The following is a 19296-nucleotide window of genomic DNA, read 5'->3' as shown; positions in this document are numbered from 1 at the left end:
TATGAGCCAGACACAAAGTGAGAGGTGAAAGAGAGAAAAGAGTTGAAAATATGCCTTAAGTTTTAAGCCTGGGTCCCTGGGAGAAGTGGCTCTTGTGAAAAAAGGAGAAAAGGATTAACAAAAATGCATGCGTGATGATGATAATGGTGACGATGATGATGACGGTGGTGGTGGTGATGATGATGGCGGTAGAAATGGTGGGGGGGGATGGAAAGGGTGGGGGGTGGTGGTGGTGGTGATGATGATAATGACAATGATGATGGTGGTGGTGGTGGTAATGATGATGGTGATGAAGGTGGTGGTGATGACTATGATGAAGGTGGTGATGATGATGATGATGGTGGTGATGAAGGTGGTGGTGATGATGGTGGTGGTGGTGATGATGGTGATGATGATGATGATGAAGATGGTGGTGATGACTATGATGAAGGTGGTGATGATGGTGATGGTGGTGGTGGTGATGATGATGAAGGTGGTGATGATGATGATGGTGGTGATGAAGGTGGTGGTGATGGTGGTGGTGGTGATGATGGTGATGATGATGATGATGAAGATGGTGGTGATGATGATGATGAAGGTGGTGGTGATGATGATGATGGTGATGATGATGACAGCGACGATGGTGGTGGTGATGACAACAGTAGCCACTGCTACTTACTAGACACTATTCTAAGGCCTTCCCACAAATCACCTCACCTGGTCCTGCTACAAGCCGAGGAGGTGATATTATTATCCTCACTTTGCTGATGGAGAGCTGAGGTTCACTAGTAACTAGTAACTAGCTGGGCTAGTTACTGAGCCCAAAGTCAATCCATTTCAAAGGTTATGGCTGAGATCACACACTGCCTGCTCACCCGCTATCCTGTAGCTGCCTTGCCCCAAAAGGAAGAGGTACTAGAAATGAACCGATGCTGTAGAAGCATGAACCTGAACTTGGTGGAGGCTGGACTCTCTGCGACCCGGACAAACCATTTGAACTCTGGACTCCATGCACCAGGGGATGCAAAGGTGCTCTGGAGACCCGAAGCATCGTGCAGACGGATGAGAAAGGGATCCTGTGCCTACACCCAGGTGGGCGGTCTAGCCCGTGTCTACAAGTGAAGGCTGGAGCCCAGGGAAGACATCGGAGCCAGAGGTAGCAGAGTCTCCGGCATGAAGGTGATAACGAGTTTGTGATCAGAAGGTAAAGAGGTACAAAAGGAAAAGGAGCAGGGGGAGATTAAACCACATTCGAAAAGCCCAAGCAAGATTTGTTCCCACTCATTTTCAAGAGCAGGCGGGAAGTGGGGAGCACCCCGGGAAATGCGCACTTGGCGTCCTGAACCCACTGCACCCTGACGTGGCCTCTGGCTCCTGCCTCCCTGACTCATGCATCCCCAGTGCTGCATGTAGAGACAAGGTTGACAATGCTCAAACCCCAGCTACACGGAGGGACCTGCACGTACACCAGGGGCCCCATCCCGTGACATCTTTAGAACACTCAAACACAGGGGGGCTGACTCAAAAAACCCTTGATTCAAATTCTCAGTATGTTAATGTCCCAGAAGGTAGAAGTGACAAGTGACATTCTTTTTTTCTGGATTCTCTCACACCCAATCACAGGGCCCAGGAAACGTGCAGATATTTTGAAACCCATGTCCAAAACGTGTTCTTGAAACCCTTACAGGTGTGACCAGGATAGTCAGAGCAATGGTGCAAAACAACCTAGCCCCCAGTATAGACAGAAAAGAGAAATGAGTCGCTTTGCTAAATATCAGTCAAAGACCTAAGGCTGGGTTAAGAATGGATAATTATCGATTGTCAAAGCAAAGCCCACAGAGACACTGCAGGTGCTTGTAGACATGCAGCCCCCTGGGTCCAACCCGAACTTCCTGGAGAAGTAGCTGTGGGGGGGCGGAGGCCAGGAATCTGCAGCCAAATGTATACAATGCTAACCATTCTCCTGGAACATGATCGGATCTCCCCAGCCTCTGCCTAAACCTCCTGATAAAGCTGGCGTCCTCCCTGAAATGTCAGCTTCTCTGAATCTTAGTAAGGAGTCCCCAGTTTCGGGGGCTCTGTGCAGCGCGGCCAGGGGACGTGACACTGAACCCCACTGCATCCGGAGCACAGCCCCCAGCAGCAGGTAACTGAGCTCAACCCCCCGGGGTGCAGGAAGCCTGTGAGGACACAGAAAGTGCAGCCCAGCTTCAGCAAACCTCCCATGAGGCACCTGCAGGCCGGCCGTCAGATGTTAGAAGTCTCTACTCTTTTGCCATATTAAATATCTTCATATCTTTAAGCAACATTGTTTTCTTTTTAATGTTTATTTATTTATTTTGAGACAGAGAGGGGCATAGAGAGGGAGAGAATCCCAAGCAGGCTCCATGCTCCCCAACGTGGGGCTCTGTCTCACAATGGCCAGATCGTGACCTGAGCCAATATCGAGAGTCAGATGTCTAACCCACTGAGGCACCCAGGCGCCCCCTCAGCAACATTATTTTCTGATTATAAACATCATACACATTCATTGGAGAAATTCTGGCAAATCTGCTCTTCTATGTTTCATGAGGCGCCACCCTTCCGCAGAAAAAGAAGTGTGGCTACAAACGGCCACAAAGTCATCAGGCTTCCAGATATAGGAACCCCACTAAACTCTGATCAAAGGTGATTTGTTGAGGAAGAAAAAGGCAGTGTGTCAAAGGCTTACGTCATCTTCACAGTAGACAGACTCTGCAGGGAAACTAGTCTCTGCTGAGTGTGTCTTCAAAAGGATAAACTTTTTACCTTCCTATGAGGGGGTTACCATAAATCACGTTTGCAGATATGTGAGAAGTGCTTACAACTCAGTGGGTCGGGTTAGTGAGTGAGCTCCACACTTCTCCCGGGCAAGGAGATAAATTACCACCCACCAGAGAAGTCCCCCGACCCCCAATTGGGATGCAGATTGGGGGTACCTCTGACATCTGCTCCGTGTTACTTTAAGACTCCTGTTCAGATGCTGGGTTCTCCAGCTTTTCAGTGACTTCCTGCTTAATGCTGACTACTTCCTAAAACTCTTCTAGAACCTTCTATGGCATACAGACAGAGCTTATGTGTGGCATCTTTTATAGTCAGAAACATTTGGCATCACTTCTGAAGGGGTGGCCACAGAATCACGTGGGAACAAAGTCAGGTCAGCAGTTTACTCCTTGGCAAATACTGACCTTATGTCTATATTCTCCAGAATATTATCTCTTCTTCCTTCTTCCTCTTTACTGGTATTGTGTGAGAGTATGCTGATATACAACATTACATATTAGTAATATAGCCATATATTCTATAACTGCCATATTTAATAATGTAACAATTTATTGTTATATTAATAGTATTAATATATTAACATATGGATAACATAAGATATCCATATGTCAATACATTATTTACAATACATACATAATATTATGTAATTAATACTATAATTATCAATAAAACAAATATAATACATTAATAATGTATGTTATATAATATAATTATATTATATGTGTATTATATAACATAATATAATAATACATAATATTAGTGTTAAAATATTAACATTTTATTGATATAACAATAGGTTCTATAACTACTATACATATAAATATAAATACAAATATAATAAACTATAACATAATATTATACATTAATATATAACAAATGTGGTACTAAAAACATCCTCATATAGAAAGGAAGTGTTTACCGTGTGCCAGGCACTGCTCTGAATACTTTAAATACGTGAACATTAACTAACTGAATCCTCATGATTCTGAGGTAGGTACACTAGCTACCTCCATTTTACAGCTAAAGAAACTGAGGCAATTACTAACTGAAGCCAAGTTTCAAACCCAGACTATCTGGTCCCAACACATTTACAAAAATAAGCAAAAAGTAGGAAAGCTGAAAGGAAGAGGAAAAGAAGCAAGGGGAGGGGACTCACAGTTAGAAGCAGACCCTGAGTAAACCGATTTCGGGGTCCTCCACGTGCAGAAGCAAGGAGAAGCCTGGACAGAGGTCTTGTTTATTGCACGGCCCACCAGCTGTGACCCATCCTCACACAGAATCTCGGGGAGCAGGCTCTAGACCAGCCCTAGTGGACAACAGACTGAGGGTGGCCGTCCTCCTCGGGATGGCAGGGGAGTGACACACTCCATTTCTAGGCGTGGTGGCGCCCGTGAAGACCTGTGAGCCACTGGCCCCGTGCAGCACACTCAGAATCCCCCTCAAGTGTGCTCCCTAGGCCACCAGGCGGGCTGCCGGCAGAAGCAGTGGGACGCTGGGCACAGGCGCTGTGAGTGGGATGGGTGAGCACCTGCTCACAGCAGGGCAGGTGAGGACAGGTGAGTGGGCGGAGCGGGTCAGGCACTTAGGTGGCCGCCCAGCCCCCTGCTCTGGGTCCCCCCCTTGGCTGTGTGCAGCGCCACATCCCGGGTGTTTGGGAACATGTGACTTGCACCCTGGATGGCAGGTGCTAGGTCTCTGTGGTCCCTTATTCCCCCGCCCCCCATCCCCTTGCGGGTACATGCACGGCTTTGAAAAAAGGGGTGGAGCCACTCACAGAGCTAAATGCAACTCAGAAACGGCTGCAGGTGCCCAGAGAAACTCAGGCCATTGTGAGCCTCGGTGTAGACCCTGCTCTCGTTGAATTCCACCACCGCGATGTCCCTTGGCCAGCGCAGGCTCCCCCCTTCCATAGCAGGTACACCAGCCCTGGACTGAGCGATCTCTAATGTGAATGATCTGCTAGAGTGCAGAGTGGTTTCCCATTAGAAAGTACCTTCCCACCCAGCTCCATCTTCCCAGCTTCTTCTTGGAGCATCCTGAGCTGTTCATTGTGAATATCCCTCTCACACCAATAGGAGTGTAGTAATGTGTGCAACTTAAAGAACAGGAAACAAATACCATTGTACGCGCTGCCCAGCTCACAACAGGCAACCTCAGACCCGCCCCCCTCCTGAAACGCTATCCTCCCTGACACGGGAAGTCCATCCTGAAGAATGTACTCAGTGTGGCTCTTTTTTCTTTCTGACACACATATGTTTCTCTGAAAACATGATCATTTTAGTCCTACCACATTGTTTTTAATGTTTATTTATTTTTGAAAGAGAGACAGAGACAGAGCACTAGCAGGCAAGGGGCAGAGAGAGAGGGGGACATGAACTCTGAAGCAGGCTCCAGGCTCTGAGCTGTCAGCACAGAGCCCGAAGTGGGGCTCGAACCCACACACCATGAGATCATGACCTGAGCCGAGGTTGGACGCTTAACCAACTGAGCCACCCAGGTGTCCCTGGATTTTTTTTAAAGAATGAGTTTTGTAGCTAGAAAATTATTGAAGCTATTGATCTCATCAGGTGAATGAACCTTTAAAAAATTTTTTTAAAACATTTATTTATTGTTGAGAGACAGGCATGAGCAGGGGAGGGGGCAGAGAGAGTGAGACACAGAATCCGAAGCAGGCTCCAAGCTCTGAGCTGTCAGCACAGAGCCCGACACGGGGCTCGAACCCACACACCATGAGATCATGACCTGAGCCGAGGTTGGACACTAAACCAACCGAGCCTCTAAGGTGCCCCAGTCCCATCACTTTCTAATCTTTCTATGTGGAATCATATTGTACTTATTCTCTTATGACTTGTTTTTTTTTCCCCCAACCTTGAGAATTATCCACACTGATATCCAGACACAGGCAGACAACTGTTATTTTTCACAGCTATCTAGTGTTCCATTACAGGGCTAGAATGCCACTTATTTATTCATTCTCCTGGTGGGCGTGCCTGGCTCGTTAGTTTTTGCTCATGCCCATCTCCTGGTGTCCCAGGGCACCAGGGTGCATGCGCATCCAGGGTGGGCGTGTCTTCAGGTTCACTAGGTAACGCTCAACTTAACACCAAAGTGGTCGTGCTGATATACACTCGCCTACCCGCCCAGTGTGGAGTAGAGGACGCCATGCACCACCTCCAAACCTCGATGCTATAAACTTGTACAATCTCCATATGGTTATGTTTCTCTCTTATCCCTTATCTCAAAGCCACCAGCCAACATATCCCACTTGTGCACCCATCTACTCTGCTGGGATCACTACCTGTAAGTACATGCATGAAAATTACATGACATTTGGGAAGTATACATGTTCTCATGTATGTGAAAAGCACTGTGCCATAGATCACATTGTTTTAGACTTCTTTTCACCCAACTCGCTATGTTGTGAGACATGCCCATGCTGCTCTGTGTGTATTACAGACACCGAAATACTGTATTTCTAGGAGAGATATTACCCTCACCTTACAGAATACCATCAGAACAACTCACAACTCAACACTCAATGGGGTTTTTTTGTGTGGTGCATGTAATAAAACTGAATCCTCACTCTGGCCCCACAAAGTGCCTGCATTTCAAATAAGAGGAAACTCAGGCACCTGTTCAAAACCACCCAGTTAGTAAATGACGGAGCAGGATTTGAATCAAGTCTTAAGACACCAGAACCCTCACTCTGATCCACAACGTGAAACCTAGCTATGACGCACAACACAGACGGTTTTGCAACCACATCCCTAGAGCACACATCTGGTGAACCAGTGAGTGAAACTGAAATTCATACAGGCCTCGCTTGATCAGTTACAAAATGTACAACGTTCTATGTGAATATCCAATGAACAGCAAAGGGAACAGTTAAAAAATGTGCCAATCAGCTGTCTCTTTATAGCTGTAAACTTGGCTAATATGTTAAGCCTCTTCATCAAATGTTAGTACATGAAAATATTAAGAAGATGACACTCTTGAGAGGAAGTGCAATGACGTGAATCAAAAATTCTTTTATCAGAATGAGAATTAATGGGGGCGCCTGTCTGGCTCAGTTAGTTAAGCATCTGACTTCTGGCTCAGATCATGATCTCGCAGTTCATGAGCTCAAACCCTGCATCAGGCTCTGTGCTGGCAGCTCAGAGCCTGGAACCTGCTTTGGATTCTGTGTTTCCCTCTCTCTCTCTCTTCCCCTCTACCACTCATGCAGGCTCTCTCACTAACTCTCTCTCTCTCTCTCAAAACTAAATGAACAGAGGCACCTGGGTGGCTCAATCGGTTAAGTATCCGGCTTCCGACTTTGACTCAGGTCATGATCTCACGGTCCGTGGGTTCGAGCCCCGTGTCAGGCTCTGTGCTGACAGCTAGCTCAGAGCCTGGAGCCTGCTTCCGATTCTGTGTCTCCCTCTCTCTCTATGACCCTCCCCTGCTCGCGCTGTCTCTCTCTCTCTCAAAAATAAATAAAAAACATTGAAAAAAATTTTTTAAAAACCTAAATGAACATTAGAATGAGAATTAATGACCAAAATCTCGAACCTTAACAAAATCAATCTGCTCATCTTTTTCCCTCTTTGGGATAAAGTGTGGGTCGATCTTCCGTAGCGATGGACTCTACCCTGCCGCCCCCCAGAGCAGAAGCATGGTTACACACCTACCATGCTAAAATCATCCTTATGTGACACCTAAGTATAATTTCTATTATAAGAAAGGAAGTGAAAGGGCCAACAAGGAAAGACAGATTAAAATGTGCTTGGTGACTTAGCATTATCGTGAACAGAGAATAAGCGAGAATTTTTCTTAAAGTTCTGCTCATTTGCTTTGTCAATGCAATTGCCACAACTGTTAATATTCTTTAAATCAAGAATGTTCTATATTCCATAGTTACTTACCATACCTCCCTTTTATTATTATTTCTAGCTCCTTAAACATATAAAAGGGAAAAAGTAATTTGTTCTGGCAGAAAAGGGCTATAGTAAATCATGGAGAATAAATTTCTTAAGTACGAAAGGAACACGACTTCCCTCCCAGATCAGCCTATGGACACAAATGTGAAGGACTCATAAAAGTCTGTTTTCACGCACACCTGCAATGTTAAGTCACTTCTGTGGAGAATTCAGGTCCTTTGCAGATGAGGAAAAAAAAGTGTTCAGTAGCAATGAGCCAAAGACAAAATCTTCCACTATTTACATTAACACATTGAGCAGGACTCTTCATATGCCCTTTATAAGAACTTCCCCACCCAGGAGTAAAAGCTGCACTCAGCTGAGAAACAGACACTTCACAGCACATAAAATTTTACTGAATATATTTCCCAAATCAGGTATTTTATGGAAACAGTGGAAGGCCATCTATTTGCTTAACTTTGTTGGCAAGGATACCAATTTCATATACAAAGAAAGAAAGAAAGAAATCCAGGAATAATTCATCAAATTCCAATAGCTGGAATTGGATAGATTTACAAAGGAAACAAATGTCTTTACTAGAATTCTCTCCATCTCAGAGCCAACATCAGCTGTTAATAACTGCGGCTCTAAATCGCCAATTCATCTTCAAAACACACAGAAGCAGTGTGAGCTGAAATTTATTTTTTTTAAATTTTTTGAGTTAAAGTGTATTTTTAAAAAGCTCTATGGGTTGCCATGTCTCTTCAGCATTCACTTACAGTTATCGTATGATGATAATAAGGGAAATCAGAACTGAAAACAGAGCTCCTTCCCAAGATCAAAGACAACATGTCCACTAAACACATTTTCAGAGGTCACATTTCTCAGGTTTATCTAAGACTTTGCATTTGATGCGTTAACTTTAAAAAAAAAAACGCAACAATTTCTTGCTGCCTTCAGCTTTTCCTTCTTCTCGGCCAGGAATAAAATGCCAGTCGTAGTGAATCTCGGTGGTTGGTCTCCATACCCTGAAGTGTAGAAGATTCTTCTTGAATCCCCTTCTCCGTGAGCTTTTATCTGCACCCTGCGGCTTCACAGTCAACAAAGACCAACGAGAAAAGTCTTCCCTGCCCCCATCCCTGGGTCGCATGGACACGCTCACCAAAAACGCTCCAGGTATTACTGAAGAAACCTTACCATGGCCACGGGAGATTGCCCACTGCATATGTTAAAGACACAATGGTCATGGGCGTGGTGAGACATCACCCATCAATCACATGACAGCGTCCACCACAAAGCTCTGCTCCGCCCCATCGCGGGATGAAATTCAAAAGGCTCAACGCTCCTTGGGGAGCCCCTCTTCCTGACGCCTTGGGAGCACCCACAAACCTTAAACAATGCACTGAGCTCATCGCTTCTAAATCCATTGTCAAATGTGGACAAATGTGAATTCTACATGGTCCATAACACTCCATAACGCATTGCTTTTAAAATGTGTACGTGTAGGCACGTATGTGCCTGTGTGTGATTTTGGAAGGAACTTCACATTTTAGCCAAAATAGGGTTAACTTTTCTTTCAATTAGAAGCCACTTTCTGCTTTCAGTAAACGTTTTGGGCAAAGAATATATAGATTGGTGAAACCTATGAGGCCACTTAGGTGGGGGACATGCAGAATTGGCAAGGTGGTGAACGATCTGGGCCAGTTAGACAGCTGGACTAACCAGTGTAGGTGGAGACAGCCGATCTGGGGAATGTAGCTCAGGCCCCAGTGTTTCCTGCAACTTTTATTGGGGTCATGTTACTAAAACCGTGTCTTGACTTCCTCCTGGGGGCCATGCCCTTGTGTACCAAACGGCTGGCCTCCTCTCAGGGACTTTGGGGAACTCAGGACCCACAACCTCATTGCCTCACCTCCAAAGACACAGGAGAGCACTGTTGGGGAGCAGGTGGGACAGGTGCCATGTGCTGGCACGCCCAGGGAAGAGCACCTCCAGGCACAGGAAACACTGGGCACAGCCCCCACCATCCTCCCAGGCACGGGGTAAGGGGTGGCCTTAAAACAGAAGCTGGAAGAATCTGGCTGTGGCTTCTACGTGAATCCAGGGATCGGTCATCTCCTGCCAAAGGCCAGACAGTAAATAGTGTCTGCTTTGCAGATCACATGACCTTTGTCGCAGCCACTCAGCTCTACCACCAGGCCAGGCAGGCAGCCATGGCCGGCGTGGAAATGAGGCAGCATGGCTGTGTCCCAACAAAACTTTCTTTATGGACAATGAGATCTAATTTGTGACACGACGGGAAATAGCCTTCTCCTTTTGCTTTTTTTCCAACCGCTTAATATCGTGAAAGCCGTTTTCTTAGCCCAAGACTGTATAGAAACAGGTGGCGGGCCAGAGAGGGCCCACAGCGGAGGCTGGCAGCCCCGGTGGTGGCTCGGACATGGGGTGGCATCCGCGAGAGTCCGGCTAAGAAGAAAGCCAGGCGGCTTCCCGGCCAAGATGCAACCTACCTTGATATGAGCTGCTGGGTCCGGGACAGTCTGGACCATGTCCTTCAGTCAACCGGCTCGGTCACCACCCACTCAGAACCTGAGGCAGCTGGGGGACAAGAAGGGACAGTCATCAAGAGCCATGTTTCTATGCTTTGTTTTCTGTTAGGACCCAACGCAACACTCTAAGGTCAAAGAAGCACAGCTTTTGGACGTGTTGCCCCAGCAGGCACCTTTTGAGGGCGGGCTAAGGAAGGGCCTGGAAAATCCACTTCTCTCCTGATGGGGGTGTCCCCACCTCTGAGTCCCATGTCATAGGCAACTCACACACATCACATTACATGGGCGGCGTCTGTGAGAGATCGTTTAAAGGAAGAAATGAGGGGCGACTGGGTGGCTCAGTTGGTTGGTTAAGCGTCTGACTCCAGCTCAGGTCATGATCTCACAGTTTGTGAGTTCAACTCCCGCATTGGGCTCACTGCAGTCCATGCAGAGCCTGCCTCTCTATTCCCCACTCTCTCTCTGTACCCTCCCCCACTCTTGCATACTCTCTCTCTCAAAAATAAATGTTTAAAAAAAATAAAAAAGAAAGGAAACAAAAAATGAGACATTTTCTATTATATTGAGAGAACTGGGCTTTTGAAAGTCCCACCAAAATGCCATCTAGGGATGCCTGGGTGGCCCAGTCAATCTGGTGTCTGACTTCGGCTCAGGTCATGATCTCATGGTTCATGGGTTCAAGCTCCGCACCAGGCTCTGTGTTGACAGCTCAGAGCCTGGAACCTGCTTCAGATTCTGTGTCTCCCTACTCACGCTCTGTTTCTCTCAAAAACAGGCAAACATTTTTTAAAAAACTAATACCATCTACATGTCTTTGAAAGTTCGCAATTAAGTTCTTAATAAAAAGCACAGCTACCATTCACTGAATGGCCAAGCAGCAGCACTTGGACCAAGGGCCCCACAGGAATTTTCTCATTTTATCCTGACCCCCATCTGAGAGTCGGCATCCCCACTGTCCAGTCGGGGACACAGAGACCCAGGGAGGGTCACTGATTTGTTTGGGGTCACCTGGTTAATAAGCAACAGAGCCAGGATTCAAGTCACATTGGCCTGACTCCAAGACCCCTAAGAAATTACAGTTTGACAAGATTAACAGACTATGCCCTATATGTTGAAGATATGTTCATTCATTTTAAAATTTAATTTAAATTTAAGTGAATTAAACTGAAAGATGTCCATACTCTAGGGATAAATATCTCATCCAATATACTCCTTTATTCAGATTATAAATCAGTGCATTCTAGTTATTGTCCGTCTGTCCCTCCCCATCCCCAGAGCCACCCTCCACAGCCCCCTTCCCTGTTCTGTGCCCCATGAGGCTGACCCCCACAGGAGGTCCCCATCATGTTTGGTCAACATGACACCATCTGGAGACAGTGTGCGGGCAGGAGGAGAGAGGGTGGAGCGTTTCCTTTCCACGCTTCCCACCACTCTCTCAACAGTCTCTCCCTAATTGGCTATCGTTCTGGTCATAACTGGACCCTGTGGTGACCTTTCTTGTCTTGGGGACCCTCCCCCCAGGCTGCAGGAACACCCCCTCCCACTCTTTGGTGCTCTGCACGTCTTAGCCATTTGCTATTTTCTGACACCAAAAACCCCTCTCTGAATTTATAGTTTCAGGCACCATCACTATTTTTTTTTCAACCATCATTGTTTAGTTCTTCCCCTGTGTACAGCTCGCCTTTGACTTTTAGCAGTCATAAAGTGCCAAATGAAAATAGACAGTTCAATCCCAGGACGGTGGCCGTGAGAGTGGTCTCTCAAGTTTGCTCTAGACCACATTCCCCCAGAGGTGCGCTAAGACACACACCAGAGCCCTGACTATGCCAGTGCTTGGCCTTCCCCACCCTCGCAAGGCATACACACATCCACGCCCAGCAAGGATGAGCTTCTCGTGGGAAGCCTTCGCCTCCAGGTCTGTGTGCTTGGGGCCTGTCTCCCCAAAGGGCCCCCTGGAGTCCTCCCCAAATCAGGGACAGCTTGGCTGAACGAGGAGAGGACAGATGTGGACCCCTGCTCCACTGGCCCAAGAACCTTCAACTCCCCCCAAGATGGTTTCCTCTGGAGAGCAGAAATTCCCCCAGGAAAACAACACTCTGCTCCCAAGGCCATTCGGCCTGAAAGAGGCCCATCCTGGAGCCTTCCTTACAAGACGAAGACTCCCCCACTGCACATCCTGGAGTCTTCCTTATAAGACGAAGACTTCCCCACTGCACAACCCCATGCTCAGATGAGATTGGGCAAGGTCAAGGTGGTATGGCCATAGACAACGACCCCACACTCGGGAGCAAACCCTATTTTCCATATGTTTCAGTATCCCCCTGGGGTAGCCCACCCCACACAACTCTGCCTCCCTGTGGACACATCCTGTTCATAACAAGCTAAAGCTCATCCCCTCCTATCAAATCAGTGGAAGGAATGTTCTGGGAGTCTGGGTCGATCCAGAAGATGCCTCTTCCTGACTCTGGGAACCCAGTTCCCATACCTCAAGCAGTACATCAACATGGCCAAGGCCCAAGTTTGGGGCTCATGCCAGACCCGTGGGGGAGCCACCCCGGACATTCTAGGATATCGTCTCTCTTAGAAGGCTACAGCCCCCGCCAACATCAGGAAAACAGAACTACCCAGCTGCATCCAGGCAGCCCACAGAACCGTGAGAAGTATTAAATCATTGTTGTTTTAAGGGGCTAGGTTCAGGGACAGTTTGTAACAGACAGATACCCCCAGACCCTGTGAGTGTTCCAGACCCCCAGAGAAGGCAGACACCCGGAGCTCATGGCTATCATCACACCACGGTAAACCACAATGACGGCTCCAATTCCCCTCTCCTCCTGGGTCTATGCCTTCTGCCATGACTTTGTGGTTCTCACACTAAAGAGGTCAAGTTTGTTTCCCCAACCTTTCTTCGGGGGAGCTGTCCACATGACTTGCTTCAGTCATCAGAACACACCAGGACAGTTCCTGGATGAAACCTCAAGAGGCATGAATTACTTCCACTTGCAATGCCCCCCACCCCAAGCATGTGACATGAGCATGCCAGAGGAGGAGAGACGCATGTGCAAAGCCGAGCGATCCCATCTTCCGGAACAAAACTACTCTAGATCATCTGATAGGCAACCGATCCCCAGGTATGGGAGGGAAATGTCAACACCAAAACTGGACAATGAAGGCCAAATTGAATGGCCAACCCATTGGCTTGGGAACTGACCAAATCTTCTGGTTTTAAACCTCTGAGATTTAGGGTGGCCATTACACAGCATTTTCTAACAGTAAATTACTAATACACACAATATGCCTTGAATAACCTGGTTCTCAAGATCCCCTTAAAACTTTCCCAACTAGGGGTGCCTCAGTGGTTCAATGGGCAAAGCGTCTGACTCTCAGTTTTGGCTCAGGTCATGATCTTACGGTTCATGGGTTCAAACCCTGCATCAGACTCTGCACTGACAGTGTGGAGCCTGCTTGGGATTCTCTCTCTTCCTCTCTCTGTACCTCCCCTGCTCATTCTCTCTCTCTCTCTCTCGAAATAAAGAAAGAAACTTAAAAATGTTTTTTAGCATTTCTAGCTAGAGAGATAAAAAAAAGATTCAAACAGTGATTTCAAATAAAACAAATCTTTTCCCAACACACAACCACACCATCTCCATCTAGCTAAGAAACATGACCTCAAACCCCCTTCCTCCCTTCAAAATGAGGATGGGACCCTGACAGCCTTCTGAGGGTTCATATATGATCCAGATACAATGCAATGGAATCGACATTCCAGATGTCCATGACCACAGAAATGTCACAGAAGTTACAGCCGCCATTCAGTGTGTGACCAACTGAGAGATCAACTTAATGAACAACTGTTTGTGTCTCCTGTCTTTTATGGGGGAGCTCTGGGTACTTTCAAAGAGGACGTGGCAGGGAAGATTCCTGGTGTATCACCACTACACCCCTCAAGGGATGGAAATGAGAAAATCATACAGATATCAAGATATGCCAAATGAAGGTCATGGACAACAGCCAGAGGAGGAGAGAGTTGACTCATGAGGGGGCCAAGAGGTGCCACCAAGGAACTTTGAAGAACACGAGGCATGTAAGCTGGCAGGGAGGCGGGAAGATGGGGAACAAAAAGTCTCCCCTGCTCCCCACATGAGGGAACCAAGGCATAGGACCTTATTCCCCAGCCACCACCAGGACCACCGTCGTTGGAGGGATTTATTCAAAGTTCATGAAGGGAATGGTGCCCCACCTTGCAGACCAGATCAGCTCAAAAGCAGAGTATCTCAGGACCGAGAGGATGACAGTTCTACCACTTAGCATGCTACGCCTCCCACAGATGTCCTTGATGGCTCTGCGTCCACCGGGTGCCTGTTCTTCTCTGTCCTTTGGGAGGGATTTTATGGATTTTTTAAAGAGCACTTCTAATTTCCTTCTGCGACTCTAATGATTAATTTTTCAAATATTTAGTTGTTGATGAATGACGTTTGGTTACATATCATGATGAGAACACTTTCATTTTCCATTTTACCTGGCCTTGAACTCTTGCAGAAGTTAAATCCATGTTGTCTAAAAACCCTTCCTTTAATATTTGTTTTTTGTGATAAATTCATTTGGTGACATGTCTGTTGATAACTTTGTGTTTCATGATCCAGCATTATTTCATTGTTGGGTATCTTAAACAATAAAATGGGTTGACATTCAACAGAATTCTACTTGCCACCCTTCTTCGTCCTTTTTTTAAAAATACCAGTGTCAGGGCACCTGCATGGCTCCGCTGTGTGAGCATCCGACGTTGGCCCAGGTCATGATCTCATGAGTCGTGAGGTCAAGCCTCACATCGGGCTTACTGCTGTCACAGAGCCTGCTTCAGATCCTCTGTCCCCCCTCTCTCTCTGCCCTCTCCTGCTCATATTCACTTTCTCTCAAAATAAATAAGCATTTTTTTTAAATATTAAAATTTTTAAAAAATAAAAATGCCGAAGTCTTACTAAACATAAGCGAATATTTGATTTGGGTTACTTTAATTACATAGAGTGTGGACGGACACACAGGGCCAAAAGGAAAGGAGGCATTTTGTAATGAGGCCAGACTACAGAATGGTCCAGAGAAGACAGGGATGTTTGCAGGGGTGGGGCACGAACAGACATGGAGGTGACCTACCTCTCTTCTCTTCCCAACCCCACTTCTGTCCATAGGCAAAGGGCACCCCCAGTCCACCTGGCCACACCCCACCAAACTGGTGGCATGCTGGCCATCCTTACGGCCAAGGAAAACACGCAGAATCTGCTGAATGAGACAACAGACTCCAGGAAAGAGGCCTGTGCAGGCCCCAGGGGTGCTCAGGCCAGTCTGGGCAGGAGCTGTGGGTCCCGGGCACCACAGGTGTGGCGTGGAAAGGGAGACCGGCACAGCTGGGAAGAGCAAGGGGGGTCCTCAGAGGCGTGGCCCTGGGAAAGGCCACTTCACCTTTAGGAGCCCTAGGTACACATCTGTAAAATGGGGATAATACGACTGTGGTGTAATAGAAAAAGGTGTTTAGGGGCGTCTGGGGGGCTCAGTCGGTTAAGCGTCTGATTCTTGGTTTTGGCTCAGGTCATGATCTCACAGTTTGTGAGTTTGAACCCCGAGTCAGGCTCTGCACTGACAGTGTGGAACCTGCTTGGGATTCCCTGTCTCTCCCTCTTTCTCTGCTCATTCCCTGCTCTCTCTCTTTCTCTCAAAATAAATAAAGTAACTTGAAAAAAATAGAAAAGATATTTGGTCTTTTCCCCCATTCCTGGCACAGAACTCTTAAAACTACTGGTTCTTCCTGAGTGAGAAGAGAGACAGAAGTCTCTTTTATTCTATGAATAAGAAGTGACCCTTGAGGGACCCCTAGAGAGCATCACAGGAGGAGGGGGAGAGGGGAGGGGGGAGGGCCTCAGGAAGACCTTGCCTTGGTAAGAAGCTGGGACTCTTGGTCCCACCACCATCCTCTGGGAAGGGAGAAGGGCTGGAGACTGAGGTAATACTTGATATGCCTTGGGGCACCTGGGTGGTCTGACTTTGGCTCCATCACGATCTCACAGTTCACAAGTTCGAGCCCCACATCGGGCTCTGTGCTGACAGGTCAGAGCCCGGAACCTGCTTCAGATTCTGAATCTCCCTCTCTCTCTGTCCCTCCCTGCTCACACTCTGTCTCTCTCTCTCCCTCAAAAATAAACATTAAGATTTGTTTTAAATAATTGATATATCTTTGTGATGAAACCTTAAAAAAAAATACCCAAATGACAGGAGTCAGCCAAAAAGGTGGCACACGCCAACTCCATGGGGACAGAAAAACATGTTCTCGGGACCCTTCCAGGCAGAGAAGGATAGATACCATATGTTTGCACTCATAGGTCTAGCAGGAGAAACCTAACAGAGGACCATAAGGAGAGGAAGGGGGATATATATTCATATTTTTAAAAATTCTTGTCTAGGAGAGGTAGGGTTATCTGGGATTTTGTTTTACCTTTAATTGCCCTTGGCCCCTCCATCTTTTCTCTCTGTGAGTCATTTGTCTTGCTATTGGCCAACACTACTTTTCTTGGGTCTTCAAAGATCTCAGAACACCTGAAAAAGAATTTAAATATATTAAACCTTGGGTTTTCTTTTTTCCAAATATTAATGCCAAATATTAATGTATGTTTAGTGACAAAACCTATTTCTTAAATAATATTTTAAAATATCCTGAAAAGAGGGGCACCTCATCGGTTGAGCATCTAACTCTTGATTTTGGCTCAAGTCATGATCCCAGGGTGATGAGATCAAGCCCCAAGTCAAGCTCTGTGCTGAACATGGAGCCTGCTTAAGATTTTCTCTGTCTCTCTCCCTCTTCCCCTCTTCTCTGCTCATACTCTTTGTCTCACTCTAAAAAAAATCATAAAAAGAGAATGAACTTAAAATCCTCCCCTTAAGAAAAGGCAGGGGGAGGGGTGACAACATTTTCCCAGGAAAGCTCAGCATTATGAAACAAAAATTAGGAGTGAAATAAGAACCAAGCCCGAACTGGCGTACTAAAGCACGCACACACTTTGGCAAAGAAAATATTTTGAAAATGTTTTCCTTCCTTTGCAGACCTCAGCTTTAGTAATAATGGTTTCCCCATCGTTTAGCCCTTTTGTCTGCTCAAAACAAAGAGTAACAGGGTTTATTAAACATCCTGAGAACTGTAATTAAGCAATCACTTTAGTTCCAGGAAAGAAACAATCCTTTTAATTGTTTTTAAAAACATTAGAACACTACCATACTGAAATGAGAGGGAGAGAGAGAGAGAGAGAAGTCTTCCTTAGAACATGCCTGTCACGGCAGCTCTAAAAGCCAATCTCTGTTTTTGGAGATACGGGAATTTCAGTGCTCATGCAACATTCCAAGTAAAATATCCAATCCCAAAATATTACATTTAACAGAATCCTCACAACATGACAAATTGCAAATGGCAACTGCTTCGGTCAAAAACATTAGCAAGCTAGAAAATGTCTTAAGTATTGCATCAAAATCAATATTTGCAAGGAGTGATAGTATTTATAAACGTTTCCACAGCCTCGCTGGCTCTGCTACTCGGGGTCCCAGCCAAGTCCACCTAAAGTCTTTGGGCCTGGGCTCTGGGACAGGTCATCCCGCTGCCCGAGTCCCCACAACGTGTCTGCTGCGATATGGGAAATGTAAATCCTCAGAAAAATATTCAAATCCAAAACTGCATGTGTAACATGATTCCAATATTGTAAAAAGATGAAGCAGAGCTGGATGAAAGACAGAAAGGGAAGATGGAAAGGGAAGGGCGCAGCTCTAAGGAAGGGCAGGAAATCGCTCACAGAAGGGCTGTGAGGTTCTCATGCAATGGAGTCTTCTTTTCTCAACGATCTTCTATTGGACATTTTCCTAATTTTCAGAACAAAGAATATTCATTTCGTTGATCAGAAAACAACAAAGCAATAATCGTTTTATGTGACTCGACATAGTTCCAAAGTGTTTTCTTGACAGCGATGCGAGACTTCTACCGTCCGGCCTTAATGACACAGTGCCAGCCTCCGTGATTCAGGGACAGGCACTCAGTGGGAAAGGGGAGGGGACAGTGAATCAGATCATGCCTTGCATGGCTGTGCAGACCCCGAGCTAATAAAGGTGTTCCCAAATGTCTTTTTTTCTAAATCCAAAAGGCAATATTGACTATCCCTTGGTTAAACGCTTTCCACGGACAAGCGGTTTCCAATTGCTGAAAAGGGAGTAAGTTTTAAAAGCGTGGGCTAAGATTTCCTATACTGTCATCTCAGAGTAGCATCAGTGCCAAAACCTCTACGTGCCGAAGGAATAACTTGATTTATGACTGAATATTGCTGGACCTGATTTAAAGACAAGAGTGGAGCCCAGAGAAGATTCTATTAAATATGCGCAATGGGTATTTTTAAATTAGCATTATGGCGTTATTAATATTTCATTTATCCAGAGGGCACTTATCTGACAGCATAAATTATCCGTAACACAGCTGAGAAGCCACAAAGGATCCAAAAAACTGTCACGAAGTCCAGGATGAGAAGCTTTGCCAAAGAAAGGCACGCTACCAGCCGCGTGAGGGAACAGCTGGCTTGATCAAGGCAAAACAGTCAGAAAATTTTGCAAACCAGACTCAAGAACTCAAAAATACAGCCATTTGTGAGCTCTGGGTCAAGAGCAAACTGCTAACCTTGCCCAAGGGTCCTGGTCCCACAGGAAGCAGAGATCGTGCCCCTCTGAGGACCCCCCCCCCACCCCGCCACGGCTGAGGACCACAGTCCCCACCACCCTGAGGCTTGGCGAGGCCCCGACGTCCCACAGTCATGGGAGGAAGAACGTCTGGGGTCACTGGAGAGTGCCCGCTGGGGCCGGGGTCGGCCCAGGACATCTGAGCCCTTGAAGGGCAAGTTCATTTGCCACAGCAGCCTTGGTGCCCCAGAGGGAGCCCGGGGCTGGGAGTCCCAGGCTTGTGCTGACACCCAGCGGCTGGCAGAGCTGCTCCCCGCCTGTCTGCTCATCTGCAAGCTGCGGGCAAGAGAGGGGCAGTGCGGGGGAGAGAGGGGCAG

At 46.7% G+C, this 19296-nt stretch overlaps 1 protein-coding gene across 3 annotated transcripts in view; it reads right to left on the bottom strand.

The window, feature by feature from the left end:
- Positions 1 to 19296, bottom strand: part of ERG (ETS transcription factor ERG) — a 250245-nt gene that overhangs the window by 172572 nt on the left and 58377 nt on the right. For 2 of the 3 annotated variants that reach the window (XM_029938944.1, XM_029938946.1), the window contains exons 2-3: positions 16710 to 16810; positions 10190 to 10277 (exon numbers count right to left, since the gene is read on the bottom strand). In XM_029938944.1, coding sequence (XP_029794804.1) covers positions 10190 to 10228 — 39 coding nt within the window. In that variant the 5' untranslated portion in view covers positions 10229 to 10277; positions 16710 to 16810. Of the gene's footprint in view, positions 1 to 10189; positions 10278 to 16709; positions 16811 to 19296 lie in introns of those variants that run through there. The other variant, XM_029938947.1, reaches the window with a different exon arrangement.

Source organism: Suricata suricatta, chromosome 5 (genome assembly GCF_006229205.1).
Source record: "Suricata suricatta isolate VVHF042 chromosome 5, meerkat_22Aug2017_6uvM2_HiC, whole genome shotgun sequence".
In the NCBI taxonomy this organism is placed as follows: Eukaryota; Metazoa; Chordata; class Mammalia; order Carnivora; family Herpestidae; genus Suricata; species Suricata suricatta.
Note: the sequence above shows the minus strand (reverse complement) of the source record. Positions and strands in the feature narration are given on the sequence as shown.